This window comes from Apodemus sylvaticus, chromosome X, assembly GCF_947179515.1.
Source record: "Apodemus sylvaticus chromosome X, mApoSyl1.1, whole genome shotgun sequence".
Taxonomy (NCBI): Eukaryota; Metazoa; Chordata; class Mammalia; order Rodentia; family Muridae; genus Apodemus; species Apodemus sylvaticus.
In genome coordinates this window covers 19,174,196-19,192,366 of record NC_067495.1, presented here as the reverse complement: position 1 = coordinate 19,192,366, position 18,171 = coordinate 19,174,196, and the positions used below count along the sequence as shown (strand labels likewise).

Sequence of the window (18,171 nt, the reverse complement as noted above, 5' to 3'; positions counted from 1 at the left end):
AGCAGAAAGTCATGGTCCCTGACTCAATCAGCATTTTCAACATAGAGCCAGACAAATAAAAGGTGTCCCTTATGTGTCAGATGAACACACAAATGAATGAGTACATGAAAGAGAGAGGGCAGTTTAGTGACTGCCACTCACAAGATCTTGGGTACTTTCGCCCATCTGATGTACTGTCATCCTGTATTCCCTTGGAATCAAATTCTCATTAGGCTCCTTTAAAACTGGTTTCCAATATTTATTTTGTAAACAGACTAACATGCACACAAGCAATCATACATGTACACAAATATAAGGGGGCATGGTGTCAAGCAATTTCATCATAGCGGGTGACAAGATCCAGGAGAGAAAATGGACATAAGGGCAGCCGAGGGATCCAGACAAGAAGACAGAGTTCCTGCTATTGTTCATTGGGGTTGGGGTTGGCATCTGGGTACTTGGTAAGGTCGAAGGTCAGGACTTTGCTGATCACACAATCCCCTTGCTGAAGGAGAAAAAAGAAATATTAGGACACAATTAAGAAAGGTATACAGCCCAGGACCGGGGGCTGAAAACCTGCCTCCCCACATATCTGCTCAGAGGCCAGGCAATGGTTCTTTCTGGATGAGAGAAAGCATTCAATCCCATGTGCCTTCTTTCTTTGCACTTTTTTTCCTATCTTCACTGTCTGGCTGTCTCTGTCAGGATGGGCTGGCTAAACATTCAGGGAAGAAAGACTTCAACAAATCCAGATGACTGCTCAGAACCTGATCCCTACACCCTTTTACCCTTTGCCCCTCCACTGTAGCCCAGCTCACCATACCTCAGGATAGACTCCAATGAGGCTCTCAGCCTTGGTGTAGAATTCCTCCTTGAGGGAGATAACAATGGCCTGGAAGTTGCAAGTTGACTGCTCCTTGATGTAATTTGCCACCTGTGGGAGGAGTATTTTGCAGGAGTCAAGACTCAACACTCCCATTTTCTAGTCTAGGTAGGTGGGGGTGGGGAGTAAGAGAGACTAGGAAAAGGCTACTGATTATCAATGAGAGTGACCCAATCCTCCTGGTACATAGAATAGGCAACAGGAATAGTTAGGACACAATCAGGAATGGCTTCCTGAAACCCAGCCCCAACTTGGGGCCTTCTCTCCTAAGCATCACCTTTCTTGAGCCCACCTTGCCAATGTTGGTGTTATCTAAGGCAGCGTCAATCTCATCCAGGACGAAGAAGGGGGCTGGCTTGTAGCTGGAAGGGAATAAATAAGTGAGCTAATATTGAGAAATGAGGGCAGCAAGAACAGTGGGCTAGCCCCACAGTCAGAACAGGCCAACTACATTCTGGGACTAAAATAACCCAGGTCTCTGAATTCCCTTCTTTGCACCTGCTTCTGGGTACCACTATCCCCCTAGGACCACGACTTCAGACATGCTGCAGGTTCAGCCTAGAATGCTTGCTAGGTTCCTTGGTAAACTTTTCTTTTAAGAAATATTTTATGTATATGAGTATGTGTGTGTGTGTGTGTGTATAAATATATATATATATATATATATATATATATATATATATATATATATATATGCACCATGTGTATGTCTGATGCCTATAGAAGTCAGAAGAGTGCACTGGATCCCCCTGAAACTAAAGTTATGGATGTTTCTGAGCCAACATCTGGGTGCTGGAAACCAAACCCAATTTCTTTACAAGAGTAACAAGGACTCTTCTTAACTACTGAGCCCTCTCCTGTCCCCATCACTACTCATGCTTTTCCCTGCCATCATACTCTAGGTTAGGTGGCCCTCTTTTATGTATGCACACCCTCCACTACTGTCTGCTTATGTGTCTGTGGACTCCTTTGGCCAAAGACCATGTCTGACTTATCTGTCCCCTAAGCTCCCAACAGGATCTGTACAGAAAAGCATTCAAGAAATGTTCATGAACTAATGCTTTATAATCAAACATAAAGTGATAGGGAGTCATATCTAAGCACTACTAGCCTGGGGCAGGGGTTGTCAAGGTATGCCAGAGGTCAAAGAGGGCTTCCCAGAGGAAGGGAAGGAGAATGGAGAGGTATGCCAGGCTAGATATGTATAAAAAGAACTTACTAGCCAGCAACCATGTGAGGAGAAGCCTAGAAGTGGAACTAAAGACATGCAGGAAGCACAAGGATAGGCCGAGTGGATGAGGATAGATGGGGAAGACAGTCCCAAAAAACATTCGCTAAGGCCAATGGTGGTGTGCTGTATAGATAGGGAAAAGGGTATAGTCTGGACACTAAAACCCCTTCACCTATGCAGATCTCTGAATATCACCGGGCCCCAGAGCCCCTGGTTGCCTCAGCTCTGTCTCTCTACCTTATTGAGGCAAAGCCTTACCTATGAATGGCAAAAAGTAAGGCCAGAGCTGCAACTGTCTTCTCCCCACCCGACAAATTGTCCATAGGCCGGAAACGTTTGCCAGGAGCTACGCAGTTGTAGTTGATGCCATCCAAATAGGGCTCTTCAGGGTTCTCAGGGCCCAAGAATGCCTAGGGGAAGACAGACCATGGTGATGAAAAGAGGGCAGAACAACTAAGAATGGGAGGAGCTGGTTGCATAAGGGGTTTCAGTCTACCTGGGCACTGCTGTTCCGGGACAGCGCCTTATAGATCTCATCAATGTTGGTAGCCACAGATTCAAAACAAGCATTGAATCTGTCAAAGCGCTCCTTCTTTATCTGCTCAAATGCCTGCTTGGCCTTCTTTGCTCGCTTTCGTGCTGCCTCAAATTCTGCCAGAAAAAAAGAGCAGATGATAATCTCTCAGTGCCCTGGGTTCTGCCAGGGTTGAGAACCGCACCTGCCAAGAATGACCTGTAAATCCTGCAAATAAAAATTCTAGTGATAACCTACAAAGGGAGAGAAATGCCTGAAGAGGGCCTTACAAGGATCAGTATTTGGTGAGTTGGCTACCATGTAGTCTAGGCACACAAACATAGATTCCTCCATGGGCTCTACCAGCTACCAGCTTTCTTGACACCATCATTTGCTCTGTAGCAAGCAAGTAGATAACCCCCACTGTTTATTTAGGGCATCTAACAATTTTAAGTATAAAATTATGTAAAAACAGGAGCTGGTATGATATAGTAGCAGTATACCCTTATCATACCTTCAGTCTTCTGTTCTCATCTGAGGCTCAGAAAGAAATGCCAGGCTTACCATCTGAGGTCTCCTGGAACTTGTCTCGGACACTTTCCAGCTTTTCCATGGCCTTCATGTTAGGAGCAGCAATCCGCTGAAGCACACTCTGCTGCTCATTCAGCTTTTGCTGGAGTGTGTTCATCTCTTGCTTGATTTCTTCCTCCGCCTGTGCATCCTGTAACCCCACACCCAGCAATAGTAAGGAGCACCTGACCCCGAGTCCAGACCAGGGAGATGAATGATGCTTGGGGATCTGCTCCTATGCAGAAGGCAAGTTCTTCTCCAGCTTGGCATCTTTCACAAAATCTAGCATGATATGACTGTTCCAACTGTCACTGGAAATTCTAGATGAATGTGGCTTTGTCACCTATAGTTCTTCCTTCAGATCCTGCCAACCTATTTGTCTCTGGAGGAATAGCTGATAGCGGCCCTCTCTGGCCTTGAGCCAGTACCACCCCATGGTGACCTAAGGCCCCACACAAATTGCTCTGGCCTCCACTTATAAATCCACAATAGAACTAAGGCAAGACAAGCTTTTCTCTTAAATCACTGTATTTGAGCAAATTCCACTCAGTTTTGGTTTGGGGCCCCTTATAGATACTGTAAATGCATGTTTGAACTTAAGCCTCACAGCCACTTTTAATGACTACTTAACTGAATATCCACCAAGAATGGTTGGTTCCTGTATTCACAGAATTCAGGGCGCTGACACAGAAACACAGCTAAGTAAATAATCAGAATAGTGCAAGATGAATGAGAAGACAGTGACAAGCAGTGTTGAATCAGCACACAAGAAGGGAACCTGACTCAGACTGTGGTGAGGGAAAGCTTCTGGGCGCATGTGCAAGTTAAGCCTAAAGGACAAACAGTGGAAGAGGAAAGAGTAGATGGAGTTTCATGCATGACCGGCAACATCACAGGCAAAAGCTGGGGTGGAGGCTCCTCATAAGTTAGTCATTGAATGTCAAGCAATTCAGGAACAATCTACTTTAGAACTCAAAAAACCATTTTTTAAAATCAATATGGGACTACTAACAATTTATGTGCGTACAAGATCATGCTCATGAATTCACAGAAATATGCTGGGGGAAACTACATAGAAAAGCAAAGGACAGATTATAAAAGGCCTTACAAACAGAAATTTTTTATCCCAATGGAGACCAATGTGATTTAAAGAGCAAGAAGGACATGGATATATTTACATTTTAGAAAACCCTTTTGGAAACAGAGAAGACCCCTGGTATCCTTGGAGGCTAGAAGACAGCAGAAACTGTCTTAGAACCAAAGACTACAGATAGCTGTGAGCCATCATGTGGGTGTTAGCAACTGAACCTGGGTCTACTGCAAATATACTTTTAACTTATGCTCTTAATTTCTGAGCCATGTCTCTAACCCCAAAACTTATACTCTAATATGCTATAAAATCTAAATGAAGTGGTTCATTTCTAAATGTACATGATCCATAATGAACAATGAGACTAGCACAATAACTAAAAGTCCACAGAGAAAAGCCCAGGACCAGATGAACTCAACACTGAGTTCTATCAAACTGCATCCACCCACCTACCCATCCAAAGACAAGATATCTCTGTCTAACAGCCCTGGCTGTCCTTGAACTCACAGAGATCCACCTGCCTCTGCCTCCCAAATTCTGGGATTAAAACACCACCATGCCTGGCAAAACTTAAAGGAAAATCCGATATCAATATTTGTTAAACTGTTCCATGAAATAAAAAGGGAAGGAACATAACCAATTTCACTCTTTGAAGCCAGCATTACCCTAATGTCCAAATCAGTTAAAGATACAATGATAAAAGGAAACTATAGACCCAGTATCCTCAATGAATACAGAAACAGAAAATTTCAGGAAAATATAAACTGAATTCAAGAACACATCATGATCGCCTATCATGACCACAACTATGATCACCTGCACAGAGCCACCCACACAAGACAGTCCCGGCCAATAAGTGATGGGAGAAAAGGGTGCTTGGTGCTCATGGGGTCATCCCATTTACTGCTTACTGAATTTCTGACAAGAGGTGAAACCACCTTGTGCAGTATGTACCCAAGGCTGAGACCACCAAGCTCCAACAGGTAGCCCCAACTTTGTGTTCATTTGAACAGCCCCAGTTAAACACACCAAGTCACAAAAACAAGTAGACATGAACATAAGAAAGAGATTCATACTGAAGTGGGGTGGGTAGAACAGAGGCAGTAGAGATGGGAGTGATAAGTATGCATTATGTACATTTAATTAATAAAACATATGAATAACTAAAACATATGCAAACCAATAAATGTAATTTACAAAGTAATATTTTTGGTTTGCTTTTATTAATTCTTTGAGAATCTCATACATGCATACCATGTATCTTGGTCATATCTACCCTACTCCTTCTAATTCCTCCTAGATCCTCTTTGGGGGTAGAACAGCACTTTCACAGGGAGTCACTTAAGACTGTTGAAAGCACACATATTTATATTACAACTTCATAGCAATAGCAAAATTAAAGTTACAAAATAGCAACAAAATAATTTTGTAGTCAGGGGTCGCCACGCCATGAGGAAGTGTGTTCAAGGGTTGCAGCATTAGGGAGGGTGAGAAGCACTGGCCTAGATCTACTTCCATTCCTTCATCCCTCAACTTCCTGTCTACTTTTAGACATTTATTTAAATTCTTTCATAAAATATATTTTATTCATATTCTATCCCTTCCCCCAAATTCTTCCTACCCATCCCACTCTCATCCACTAATGAGTGTAATGGTCTACCTTTCAAATTTAGGTTTAAAGAAAACTTTCTCAGAAATTTATCAACCATATCAGCTCTTCAGCTAGGTGTGAGGATTCCTGAGTGAGACCTTCACTTTCATGCTGGATTTGTATTTTGCCTTTTTAAAAATTATGTGTATGCACCTGTGTATGAGTTTGCACACATGAATGCTGGTTATGGGTAGTTATAAACTGCTAGAAATGAGTGCCAGGAATCAAAGCTCAGGTCCTCGGCATGAGCAGTACATGCTTTTGACCATGCTAGAAAATTGACTGGCTTGCTCTTAATCAGAAGAGCCGCAGCCACTGTGTGTGTCTTGTATGCAAGTGTATGTGAATGTAGGAACCCAGGAGAGGCAAAAGTGTGAGACCGCCCTGCAGCAGAAATTATAGGCTTGTGAGCCACCTGACACAGGTGCTGAAAACCACACTTTGGTCCTCCTGCAAGAACAGTAAGCATTGCTGAACCATCCTTCTAGCCATCCATATAAATAATCTTAAGGACAGAAATATATGGCCATCTCTATATACTATATAGATACAGAAAACTGTATACAAAACTGTGTATTGATCACACCCTCAAAATAAAAGTCCTGGAGAAATAAGAAATAAATGTAACATACCTCAAAACAATAAATATTAGATATGGCAGACTTATGGCCACATTATAATAAATAATGAAAACTTAAAAAATATTCCCTCTAAATTTTGCAGTAAGACATGGAAATCAGCTCTCTACATTCTTATCCAATATTGTGCTGAAAGTCTTGCTAGAACAGTAATGTAAGCGAAAGCTATAAAAAGGATTAGAAAAAGCAAACAAAGAAGTGAAATTACTCACAGTTGCAGAAAACATGATTTTGTATTTGATTGCATATATTCTACCAGAAAATTCTTACATTCAATAAACACTTTTAGTAATGTTGTAAGATACAAAATCAACATTCAAAAATTAGTAGCTCTCATATATACATACCAAAAACAAGCCTTCTGAGACAGAAATTAAGAAAACCATCCCATGCACAATAGCTGCCCCTAAAATAAAGTACCCCAGAATAAGAATGTAAAGACCTAGACAATGAAAAGATTAAGGCACTTAAAGAAGATACCAAACAACAGAGAGACCTTCCAAGTGCCCAACAAGCAGAATTTATGTGCAAAAAGGGCTTTTATTACCAAAGTAATCTACAGATCCAATGCAATTCCCATCAAAAGTCCAATGGCATTCTTCACAGAACTAAAAAAATAAAATCTAAAAAACAATATAAAAACACAAAAGAAAACATACAGCCTACGCAATCTTTAGTAGAAGGAACGTTGCTGGAGGTATTACAATATAAGACTTACAATTTTATTTCACCCCTACTTAAGGAGCAGTTGATAGTTGCTGGGAGAGGGGGAGTCAGTTTTCTCTAAGGGTGTGGCCCCTAGTAGGCTGATCATACTATAGTAAAAGGCCACAAATCCAAGCATATCTAGGCAGCACTGACTTTACTTGCTGGGGTTATAAAAAAAGGAGGAGGAAGAAGATGACACCAAGTCTGGTGGGTAGGGAAAGAAGATGGGACTTGAGAAGGCTGAGGAGAAGGGTAAATATGACTAAAACATACTACATACATTTTTCAAAGAATTAAGAAAAAATGCTATCACTGAGCAATAAGAAGAAAGTAATGGTGGCACAAAGCAAACATGTAGTCCGACAGAGCCAAGATAGAAGACCCAAAAATAAACTCACAGCTATGGCCACCTAATTTTGACAAAAGCATCAAGAATATATACCAAAAAACATATCTCTCACCCTAAACAAAAATCATTTCAAATTAGACAAAAGGCTTACTGTAAAACCCCAAACTCTGAAGATGTTACAGGAAGATAAAAAGAATACACTTGAAGTTACAGATATAAGCAAGAACTTTCTGTACAGAAGTAAAATAACAGAAAATAGTCCTAAGAATCAACAAATGGGACATGAAACTAAAAAACCTTCTGCAAAGCCCGAGAAACCAACAGCAGAAGAAGCAGCCAGCAGAATGGGAGAAAAATCTTTGCCAGTTAAGCCCCAGACAGGGCATTGATATCTAGAATATATAATTACAAAAAGTAAAACACCCGAGCTACAAAACTACCAATCAATAAAAGACTTAATGCAATAAACAGATAATTCTCAAAAGAAGAAACACAATGGCCAGAAAATATTTCAAAAGGCCCAACAAGATTGCTCAGTGAATTGGGACACTTGTCAACAAACTGGAGTTCAAAGTCCCAGAGCCTAGAAGGCAGAGGAGAGAACTCAGTCTAGGAGGCTGTCCTCTGACCTCTACACAGGTCAGTGTATGCACACAAAACAAATAAACAAATAGATTATGATCAAGAAAACAAATAACAAATGCTGGTGAGCTTGTGAGAAAAAGCAGACTTTATTCACTAGGAAAGTAAATATTGCCATTAAGGAAATTAAAGATATCTGGGCATGGTAAGGTACACCTTTAATTCCAGTACTTGGAAGGCAGATGGGAGAAGATATCCGTGAGTTTGAGGCCAGCTTGTTCTATATAATGAGCTCCAGGAAAGCCATAGCTACATAGAGAGACTATCTCAAACCATCACCCCCTCAAAATAAACAAAAACATAAATATAGAGCTAACATATGACTCAAACTCTTGGGCATATATTCAAAGGACTCTAGATCCTGATACATTCATGCTTACTGTTGCACTATTCACAACTGCAGGGGAATGGAACCAGACTAGATGTCCTTAAGCAGAAGAATGGATGATGAAAATGTCAAATGCATCAATAATAGAGTTTTACTCAGCTGTTAGGAAAAACCAAATTGGGAAATTTTCAGGAAAATGAATGGAAATGGAAAGTATATTGAGAGCCGTGCGGGCGGTGGTGGCACACGCCTGTAATCCCAGCACTTGGGAGGCAGAGGCAGGTGGATTTCTGAGTTCAGGGCCAACCTGGTCTACAGAGTGAGTTCTAGGACAGCCAGGGCTACACAGAAGAACCCTGTCTTGGAAAACCAAAAAAAAAAAAAAAAAAAAGTATATTGAGGTGACCCAGTCTGAGAAAGATAAAGATTCCATGTTTTCTCTCATTTTTAGTGTTTGTATGTGTGTAAATAAGGGTTTGGGAGAGTGGTATATACTGTAAAACTAGATAGGAGATCACAAAAGGTATTGAGAAAAGAAGTGCATGCAGGGGTGGGGGTGTAACATGTGATAGCAAAGTGAGGGTGGGAGGGCACAAGGGAGGGAGGAGAGGGATAGAACCAGGAAAAAGACTCCCCGAAAGTTGTTAGAGAAATGCCATGATGGAAAAAAACTACACTGAATAGTCACAGACATATTTAACAATAAAGAATTTATCAAAAGAAAGGAGGAAGGAAGGAAGGAAGGAAGGAAGGAAGGAAGGAAGGAAGGAAGGAAGGAAGGAAGGAAGAACAATCTGAAGAACACTACAAATTGCTATGGAATAGTCTGTAGAATAGGCTTTCAAATGAAAATGAAAAGTAAGAATAGTTTACTATTATCTAAAAGAAGAATATGAATGTTATTGCATGTAAACATATTTGTATTTTAAAACTGCAACAAAAGGGCAATGTAAAAACTAATTAAAGAGTGACCTACTGATGAAGAGAACAGAAATAGAAGCCAAAACTCTTCATGTACTCTGTTTTATACTTTTGATTTTAGAACCTTATGATGCTGCATGGTTATAAAACAAAACTAAACAGACATATGAGAAAGGTTAGGTTAAAAAAAATTATTGGGGAACAAGATGTTCACAAGATGACAAAGCACCACTCTGAAAATTCCTTGCTAATTAATGACAAAAACAAAAGTGTATGCTTAGCAAAGAGGAACCTGGCAGTTGGCACTTTCATGCATGGGATGAAACTCAGCATCATTAGTTAATAATGGACAGATCCTGATAGGGTGAACCTCATGGTGAAATGCAACACAAACACACTGCCTCTGCATCCCGAATGCTGTAACTACAGGTGTGTGCCTTCACACCTGGCTTTAGAGTAGAACTACCTTACTGTCTGTGTTTTTCACAAGGCTCGGGAAAAAAAAAGAAAGAAAAATAAAGGAAAGTGTACATGCAACAGAGAGAGAAAAAGCAAGGAAGAGAGATGAGAGAAAGCAAAGATGGTAAAACTGGGTTAGCAAGTTGGCTCAGACTGACAATCTAAGTTTGATCCTTAGGATTCACACAGAGGAAGGAAAGAATTGGCTCCATATGACTTGCACACTCATATTATGGTATTCACACACACATCATATACACACATAAACCTAATTTTAAATAAAACTAGTTAGGAAACAAGATTTTTCATAAAAATAAGAATCTCAAACATAAGTACAATGATGTTAAAGTGAAATTTTCAATTTTAATTAGATGTATCAATATGAACTCTATAATAATTTTATTTTCCCCTCAAAATAAAAAAAAGTTCATTTGGTGGCCCAAATCTACTGAGTTCTAGAAACACTAACTAGTCAGCTGTCTTGAGCACTCCAGTGTCCAGACTAAATAAATACAGTATTAAATAGTCGTGTTTTCCAGTGAACAAAAGAGTCAAAGCACTTCTTAGGGAAATGGCTCATTCCTTGTCTGGGGTGAGAAATCCAGAGGATGAGCCTAGACATATCAGGATCTAAGGGAGATGTATAAAGACCACAACGGGTTTTATCAAGATGATGAAGTAGCCACCCTGGATGCATTCCGCCTGGCTAAAGACAGAGCACCAGGAAGTCCCACAACAAGACTGAACACAGCATATGTACTCAAACCCATAAAGTCACAAGAGAATAGCGAGTGCTGAGAACGCCAAGGAAGCAATCCGGAACTGACAATGAAAGGATTACGCTGCTTTCCTATGTAACTGGACCTCAGGGTTACCAAGTAACAAGATAAAACCTTTCTATTTTGGCTAATAAAAAAAATAAGAATAAAATGTCCATCTTACAATCGGGACCGATGAAATGATATTCCTAGGTATGGATCTCTTAAAACGACCCATAAAGAGACCCTACAGATTTCCTGAAAGCGTCTCCAGGAAGCAAAATACCCACCCTACCATTGAGAACCACTGCTGTAACAATAAGGATTTTAGGAAAATAAAAACACCCACCATTACTACAGCTTAAGATAGTAACATTAATTTTTAACATCAAAACACAATATTGAATTCTTGTTCGATAAATTATTTCTCAAAGGTTTTACAAAACTGAATTCAACTAAGGTGCAACTCTCTGAGTTCCCCCTCTACCCCATTTCTCTGTAGTGTGTTTATGCACACATTTTGGGCTCACAGATTTCTTGGTCTGTACCCAATGGTATTTTCTGTGCTCTACTAGGGACTGAGCCAAGGGCATTGTATGACTGGTAAGCACTCTATCACTGAGTAATATACCTAGCCGTCTTTTGCCTTTTAAAACTCCCCCATCCAGCTGCTCAGGGGACTGAGGAACGAAAACGGATTGTGCCCAGGAGTTCGAAGCCAGCCTGAGCAAAAGATGAAACCCTGACTCAAATAAAATGGCATAAGAAGAAAGAAACGCTCCCAGACTCTTGGGCAGTTGCATGTGTGCTTTATTTTATTGGTTGCTCACACCTAATCAGGTTCCCCAAACTGAACTGAAAATATCTTTTTAAAACTACTATCACTAGAGGCTGGAGAGAGGGCTCAGCAGTCAAGCGCATTTGTTGCTCTCGAAGAGGACCTGGGTTTTGTTCTCAGCACCCACCTGGTGTCTTACAACTGTCAGTAACTCTAGTCTGACAGGATCCAATGACCTCCGCAGTCAGTGCACATGAACATGGTACACACACATACAAGGACAGAAAATAAATACAACCTAAAATAGTTATTCCTGTTACTGAATGTATAGTTTTTTCTTGTTATTATTCCCTAAATACAGTATAGTAACTATTTGCATTGCATTAGGCATTATAACTAAGCTATAGATGACTTAAAGTATTAGGAAGCCAAGTGTGGTGGCTCATGCCTTTAATGCTAGCACTTGGGAGGCAAAAACAGGTGGATCTCTGTGAGTTTGACGCCAGCCTGGCCTATATAGAGAGTTTCTCAGCAGCCAGGGCTACCCAGGGAGATCCTGTCTCAATGAATAACTACATGAATTATAAAGTATGAGGAAGAATCTATTTAAGTTGCATAGGAATGCTAGAGTAATTTTATATAAAGAACTTGAATCTAGAGGAGGGGTTCCTAGAATTAGTCTGAGAGCAGTGAGCATGTGCAAGGAACTGTGTCATGACAGCAAATAGCTACTAACATGATGCAATGATGTTACATTCTCACTGCCAAAACCAAGAACTCAAACTCAACCAAACTCTCTATATTTACCAGTTTATAGGAAATATGGGGAATGAAGGTAAGTACTGTCACAGAGATATAATTAGCCAAATCTAGAATGCAGAAAATCCTATAGGACTAATGCTATGGTTTCTTCCACAAATAAATAGAAGAAAACGAACAAAAAAAAAGAAAGAGAGAGAAGAAAAATTATAGATTAGCAGAGACCAATCTTAACATGTGAACCATATTTTGTCCTGGTTAGTCTTTTATCAACTTGACACAAGCTAGAGTTATCTTGGAAGAACCTCAATTGAAAAAAATCTCTCCATTAGATTGCCTGTAGGTATCTGATGTGGGAGGGTCCAGCACACTTCAAGCAGTGCCACCCCTGGGCAGGCGGTCCTGGGTTCTATAAGAATGCAGGCCGAGCAAGCGTGAGAACGAGCCAGTCAGCAGCACCCCTCCATGGCTCTGCATCAGCTCCTGCCTCCGGGTCCCTGCTCTTCTTTGAGTTCCTTCCTCGGCTTCTCTCAATGATGGACTGGTACTAGGACACAGCCAAACAAACCCTTTTCTTCCCAAGATGTTTTTGGTCAGTGTATCACAGCAATAGAAAAGCAAACGAAAACACCCTTGAATCCTGACTTTGATATAGACAATATAAAAACATTTACTGCATATTAGATAGAGCAAAGTAATGCTTTTTATTGTGTATATTTTGGAGATATATAGAGGTCATTATGAACAGAACAATGCTTCAAATCTGCTTTACGATAGTCCCATGGTGGGGATTATAAAGAACAAGATGGACCATATGTTCCTAAGTGCTGAAGATGAGTGGTAGGCAACTGACATTGATTATAGCATTTTCCTTACTTCCATGTATATTTGAAATTATTTATAAATTAAAAAAAAACATATCTCCCTGGACATAATGATAAAGAATATACTGCAAAGTAGAAAATATTTTGGAGATTAGTTTCTATAGGAACTGTGTGCCTACACTAGGGACATGATATAGCAACAGTAAGCAAGCGAGCAAGCAAGAGAGAATGCCTAATGTATTTAGGAGGCAAAATTGACACTACATAGTAATTAGCAATTATACACAGTAAGAGGGGGAAAGAGTCAAGAATGAAGCTTCAATTTTTGTTTTTGAACATGTGAGAAGCACTAGAGGGGAAGGAGAGGTAGGGTTTGAGGTAGCCTGTGGGACCAATTGTAGAGATGGCAGCTAAGGTGAGGACGGTGAAAGAGATAATCAGAATGTCAAGGGAGGAGGACAGGATCTGGGACAGAACCCTGACAAGTACCTAAGTCCTATCTGTTTACTACACAGGAGTTTGTATTTTTTCCTCCCTGTGTGGACCTGGACTTAACTTTTCTTGGGTCAGCTGAGAAGATGCTGACGCCTCCCACCCACAGTTCTTACCTTCAGATCTTCACACAGGTCACCGTAGTCAATCTCAATGAGGGCCTCTCGAGCATAAATACTGGATGTTCTCTGCGAACCACTCACTGACTCTTCTCCCTGGGAGCTACCCTGCAATGTTGGAAGAGGCAGATGGAGCAGACCAGTCATTTGTACCCCTCTAGAGATTAGGGACTCCTTTGGACCTTTTGTTGTTGTCTTTGAGGGTGCACCTCACTAGATGGCACTGAGGGATTGGCCAACAGGAAGGTCCAAAGTGAAAACTGTGGTCTCCCTTTCACTGAGTTCCTCCATGTCGAATGTGAAGACAATGCTCAGCTAGTACAGCTGAGGTGAAGATTAGGAATGCTCAAGTCATAGCCTACCAGTATCTGGAATACTAGTGTTCAAAATATTTTACTGACTTAAACCGAAAGGCTACCTAGGAAGAGTTCCTCAGTTACAATTCTCCACTCCTCACTATCATCTTTTACTTCCAACTGATAGAGAGCCTTAGTTCCTCAGATGTTGCCCCTTTCCCTCCACCTAAACTTCCTTACTGCTGCATCGTTGAGTCGCCTACCCAACCCTCTCTGGCCAACCTCCCTTACTGCAGCTAAGCTATCAGTCTCCTCGGGTCCTCCAGTTTCCCATCTTCCCCAGCTCTTGACTAATTAAAGTCCCTCAATTCTCACTCCTATCCATGTCTAGTATCTTCTGAAGCTAAGAGCTCAAATCTTTACGATTAATGAACCATTCATTGTCTTTCTGACTCGCAGCTTTCCTCAAGTCAATGTCTCCTTCATACCAAAGCCTGACTTCACTACCTCCACCTTGTCACATCTCTTCTGCACCCATCTTTATGCCCCTCACAACTCTCAATCTGTTGTTGTTGTCTGCCCTTCCTGGCCATCTGTAATCTCCCATTACTGGTTAGATATCCATAGATCACTCCTACCACCCACCATAATACTCACTTCTTCCTGACTAATATCATCCATGGTGCCCTTTGACAGCGGCAATTTGATGTCCTGCATCTTACAGGCCTGTAGCAGGTTGTGGCGGTCACTGCGCTTCTGTTCAAGCTTGGTCTCAATCGCAGTCACTTCCTTCTGTAAATGAGTCATTTCCCTAAAAGGTCCAAGTAGCTTAGGTAAGACCAAAATCTGGGAGGCTGCCTTGTTTACCTGTTTCCACCCATTCCAAGCAGGAATCTACTCACTTGTTGGCACCGCCAAGCTTCTTGCGAATCTCTTCCATCTCATGATTCTTGTCATTCACTTCTGACTTTTTGGCCAGGTGCTGATTCTTAAGGTCTTGGAGCTGAGCCATGGTTTCATCTATTATCTTCATGTGTCTTTGCTCCTCCTGGTCCCAGCAGGGGAATAGGGGAAGAATGAAGATTGCCCCTTGGAACTTTCTCCTTTCGTACTACCCTTCCCAACAGGCAGTTTGCTGGAGTATGTGTCAATGATTTCTGCTTTTATACAACCCTCAGACTTCTTTTATCTTTTCCTAAATCATCTGGTTGCTTTCCCCAACTACAATTATGTAAATTGTCTGTTATAGAAGAGTTCAAACTATAGAAAAATAAGGGAGAAGGTGTGAAGGTTCACTTGCAACCCCATCAGCCAGAAATAACTAACATTCCAGTGTATTTCTTCCTTGCATCATTTACATTTCAACATTTAGGGTTAAAATTAGATTAATTTTATATCATAATCAATGTTTTGGTTTTAAGTACTTTTCCGGATCAAAACTTTTGTCATATACAGTATAACATTTGTATTTATTTTCCTTTTGTATATGTGGTGTGTGTATGTGTACATGCTCAATCGTATGCATGTATAAGTATATATCAAGTGTCTTCCACAATCTATTTTTTAAGATTTATTTTTAGTTATGAGTATGTGTGTGAGTATGTGCATGTGAATGCAGGTACTCACAAAGGCCAGAGGCATTAGATGTCTTAAAGCTGGAGTTACAGGCAGCTGGAGCGATAACCCAGGGGCTGGGAACCAAATTCAAGACATCTAAAAGCAGTATGGACTCTTAACTACCAATATTTTGTGAATAGACATTAACCTGGGATTATCACTAGAAAAAAACAAGAGGACTAGGAGACTGGTTAACAAAACAAGAATTACAGCCTTACTTATAATGTTCTCATTTAAAGTTGTTTTTATAAAATGTTGCTTGTTTGTGTGACTGCATGTTACATGTGTGTGGGTACCCTCAGAGGGCAGAAGAGGGTGTCAGAGCTCCCTAGAGATGGAGTTAGACAGATGTGAGCCACCTGGGCCAATGGGGAAAGCAGTACATGTTCTGAACTGCTAAGCCATCTCCCAGCCCACATTTTAACTTTTTCAAGGAAAATTGCTTTTGTTCTTCCATTTTATTTTTTTAAATCACAATAAGGGAAACTGTCAGACTGGTGATGTGAATCGGTTGGCAAGAGTGCTTGTCTCATATACACAAAGCCACTGATTTGATCCCTAGCACTGCATAAAACCAAGTGATTCTACATGCCTACAATCCCACCATGTGGAAGTCACATACTGAGTTTGAGGCCAGCATGGGCTACATGAGACCTTGTCACACACACAAAAAGGAAAATATAGAAAATAAAAATATTTAATAAGAAAAATAAAGAGAAAAAAGGAAAAAAAAGAAAGAAAAGACATCTGAACATAATTCTCAAGTAAATTATAAAATAATAAACACATAGAGTGCTAAAGGAAATTATGATAACACAACGATAACTGATAATTTTTCATAGATTAGAGTTCTTTAACAGTCAGCCTTCTGTATACACAGATTTTGTATCCATGGGTTTAAAAAACCATAAGAATTTGGCAAAAAAAAACCCTGTACTCTGCTAGGTGTGGTAGCACATACCTTTAGTCCCAGCACTCAGAAGGCAGAGGCAGGTGGATTTCTCTAAGTTTGAGGATAGCCTGGTCAACACAGAGTTACAACCATCCAAGGCAACATAGTAACATGCTTTTTTAGTTTTTTAAATGTACTGAATGTTTAGATTTTTTTTGTCATTTTCTAAATCATAAAGTATAAGAAGCACTTACATAAAGTGCTTGTTAAAGATATAATAAAGAGACAATTTAAAGAAGATATAATAAAGAGACAATATTAAAGAAGATAAGCATATTTTATAGACAAAGAATATCCATTTTATTCAAGGAACTGACATTTTGGTGCTAGGAAGGCAGTACCTAGAAACAATCTCCTGTGAGTATCAAAGAAGGTTGTATTATTCTGACATCTTTCTCCTAACCAATTATATTCAAAATGAAATTTAAGAAACATAAATCTACTATCTTGGAGCATCCTAAAGTAAATTTAGTCCTATCCCACTATTTTACTACCTATTCTGCAAGTGTATGTAAGATTCTAGAAACACTATTTGCGATCACTAAGGGTTAATGAAGAAAATATACAAGCAGCAAATATAGACAGATATAAAAGCCAAGGGATATGTTCAAACCGAGAGAACCAAACCACCTCAGGCAGGAATAAGGCTTTCACAGTCATTTCAAGACGAAGAATATAAAGAAAGTCACCACACAAAACACTGACACAGGCATGCTTAACAGCCTGATTGTAGCAGACACGAGCATAGTCATACCATTAAATGGCTGTGTGTCAGTAAAACATCATCTGTTGCACTGATTTTATGTGGCTAATCTGAATCTAGGGTCAGGACACTTGGAGCTATTATTCCTCTAATAGTCCTTGCCAGCCTGTTCTTTCCCTGCTGCTTCCTGCTCCGCATCTTCTCTGTGGGCTCCCAGAAATCCTTCAAATCCCACCAGCATGTTTCAGGCTAAGTCTGAGAAAGGTGGTGCTTCACGATGAATCAAGCTGATGAGGAAATACTGTTCACTCACAGCCACTGGCTGTGGGCAATATCAATACGAAAACCTCAGGTCATTAGACCTCAAAGGCTAAGTGGGAATTGGTAGAACTTGTAAGGAAAATGCTATAAAAGCTTAAAAGTAGAACTAAAGAAAAAAAATGAATATTAAGAGATGAGATCTGGTTGCCAGGCAGACATTCAACCTATATTGATCTAATCTCTTGTTTTTATCAAATACTACATGCATGAAATAGCGAAAATACTCTATGGCTCACTCAGCTGGTTGATGAGAACATATATTGATCAAAAATAAAAACATAATCATTCAAGTTAGTTCCTCAAGGCTTTCAGGACAGGATTCTAACAGACTAAAGGCTGAAACAATTACTGATCTTCTCTACATCATTTTTCTATAACATCTATTAAAAGTACAAGTTACCCCTTTAAAGATCCAAATTTTATTCATTTTGCTATTATTTCATTATTAAGTTTGTCTTGGCTTTTGGTGGTTACACATTACAGACACAATGTTTTTCCTTTTTTTTTTTTTTTTGGAGACAGGTCTCTCTACATAGTCCAGCTGTCTAGGAACTCCGTCTGTAGACCAGGCTGGCTTTGAACTCACAGA

The 18,171-nt window shown here is 40.2% G+C and overlaps 1 protein-coding gene across 1 annotated transcript in view; it reads right to left on the bottom strand.

Moving 5' to 3' along the window:
• Positions 1-217: 217 nt before the first annotated feature.
• Smc1a (structural maintenance of chromosomes 1A) overlaps positions 218-18,171 on the bottom strand; it is a 36,339-nt gene continuing 18,385 nt past the window's right edge. Inside the window, exons 16-24 of the mRNA XM_052170516.1 lie at positions 14,892-15,037; positions 14,647-14,800; positions 13,691-13,801; positions 3,172-3,328; positions 2,590-2,744; positions 2,352-2,503; positions 1,155-1,224; positions 803-913; positions 218-484 (exon numbers count right to left, since the gene is read on the bottom strand). Of these exons, the coding sequence (XP_052026476.1) occupies positions 401-484; positions 803-913; positions 1,155-1,224; positions 2,352-2,503; positions 2,590-2,744; positions 3,172-3,328; positions 13,691-13,801; positions 14,647-14,800; positions 14,892-15,037 (1,140 nt within the window). The 3' untranslated portion in view covers positions 218-400. The remainder of the gene's footprint in view (positions 485-802; positions 914-1,154; positions 1,225-2,351; positions 2,504-2,589; positions 2,745-3,171; positions 3,329-13,690; positions 13,802-14,646; positions 14,801-14,891; positions 15,038-18,171) is intronic.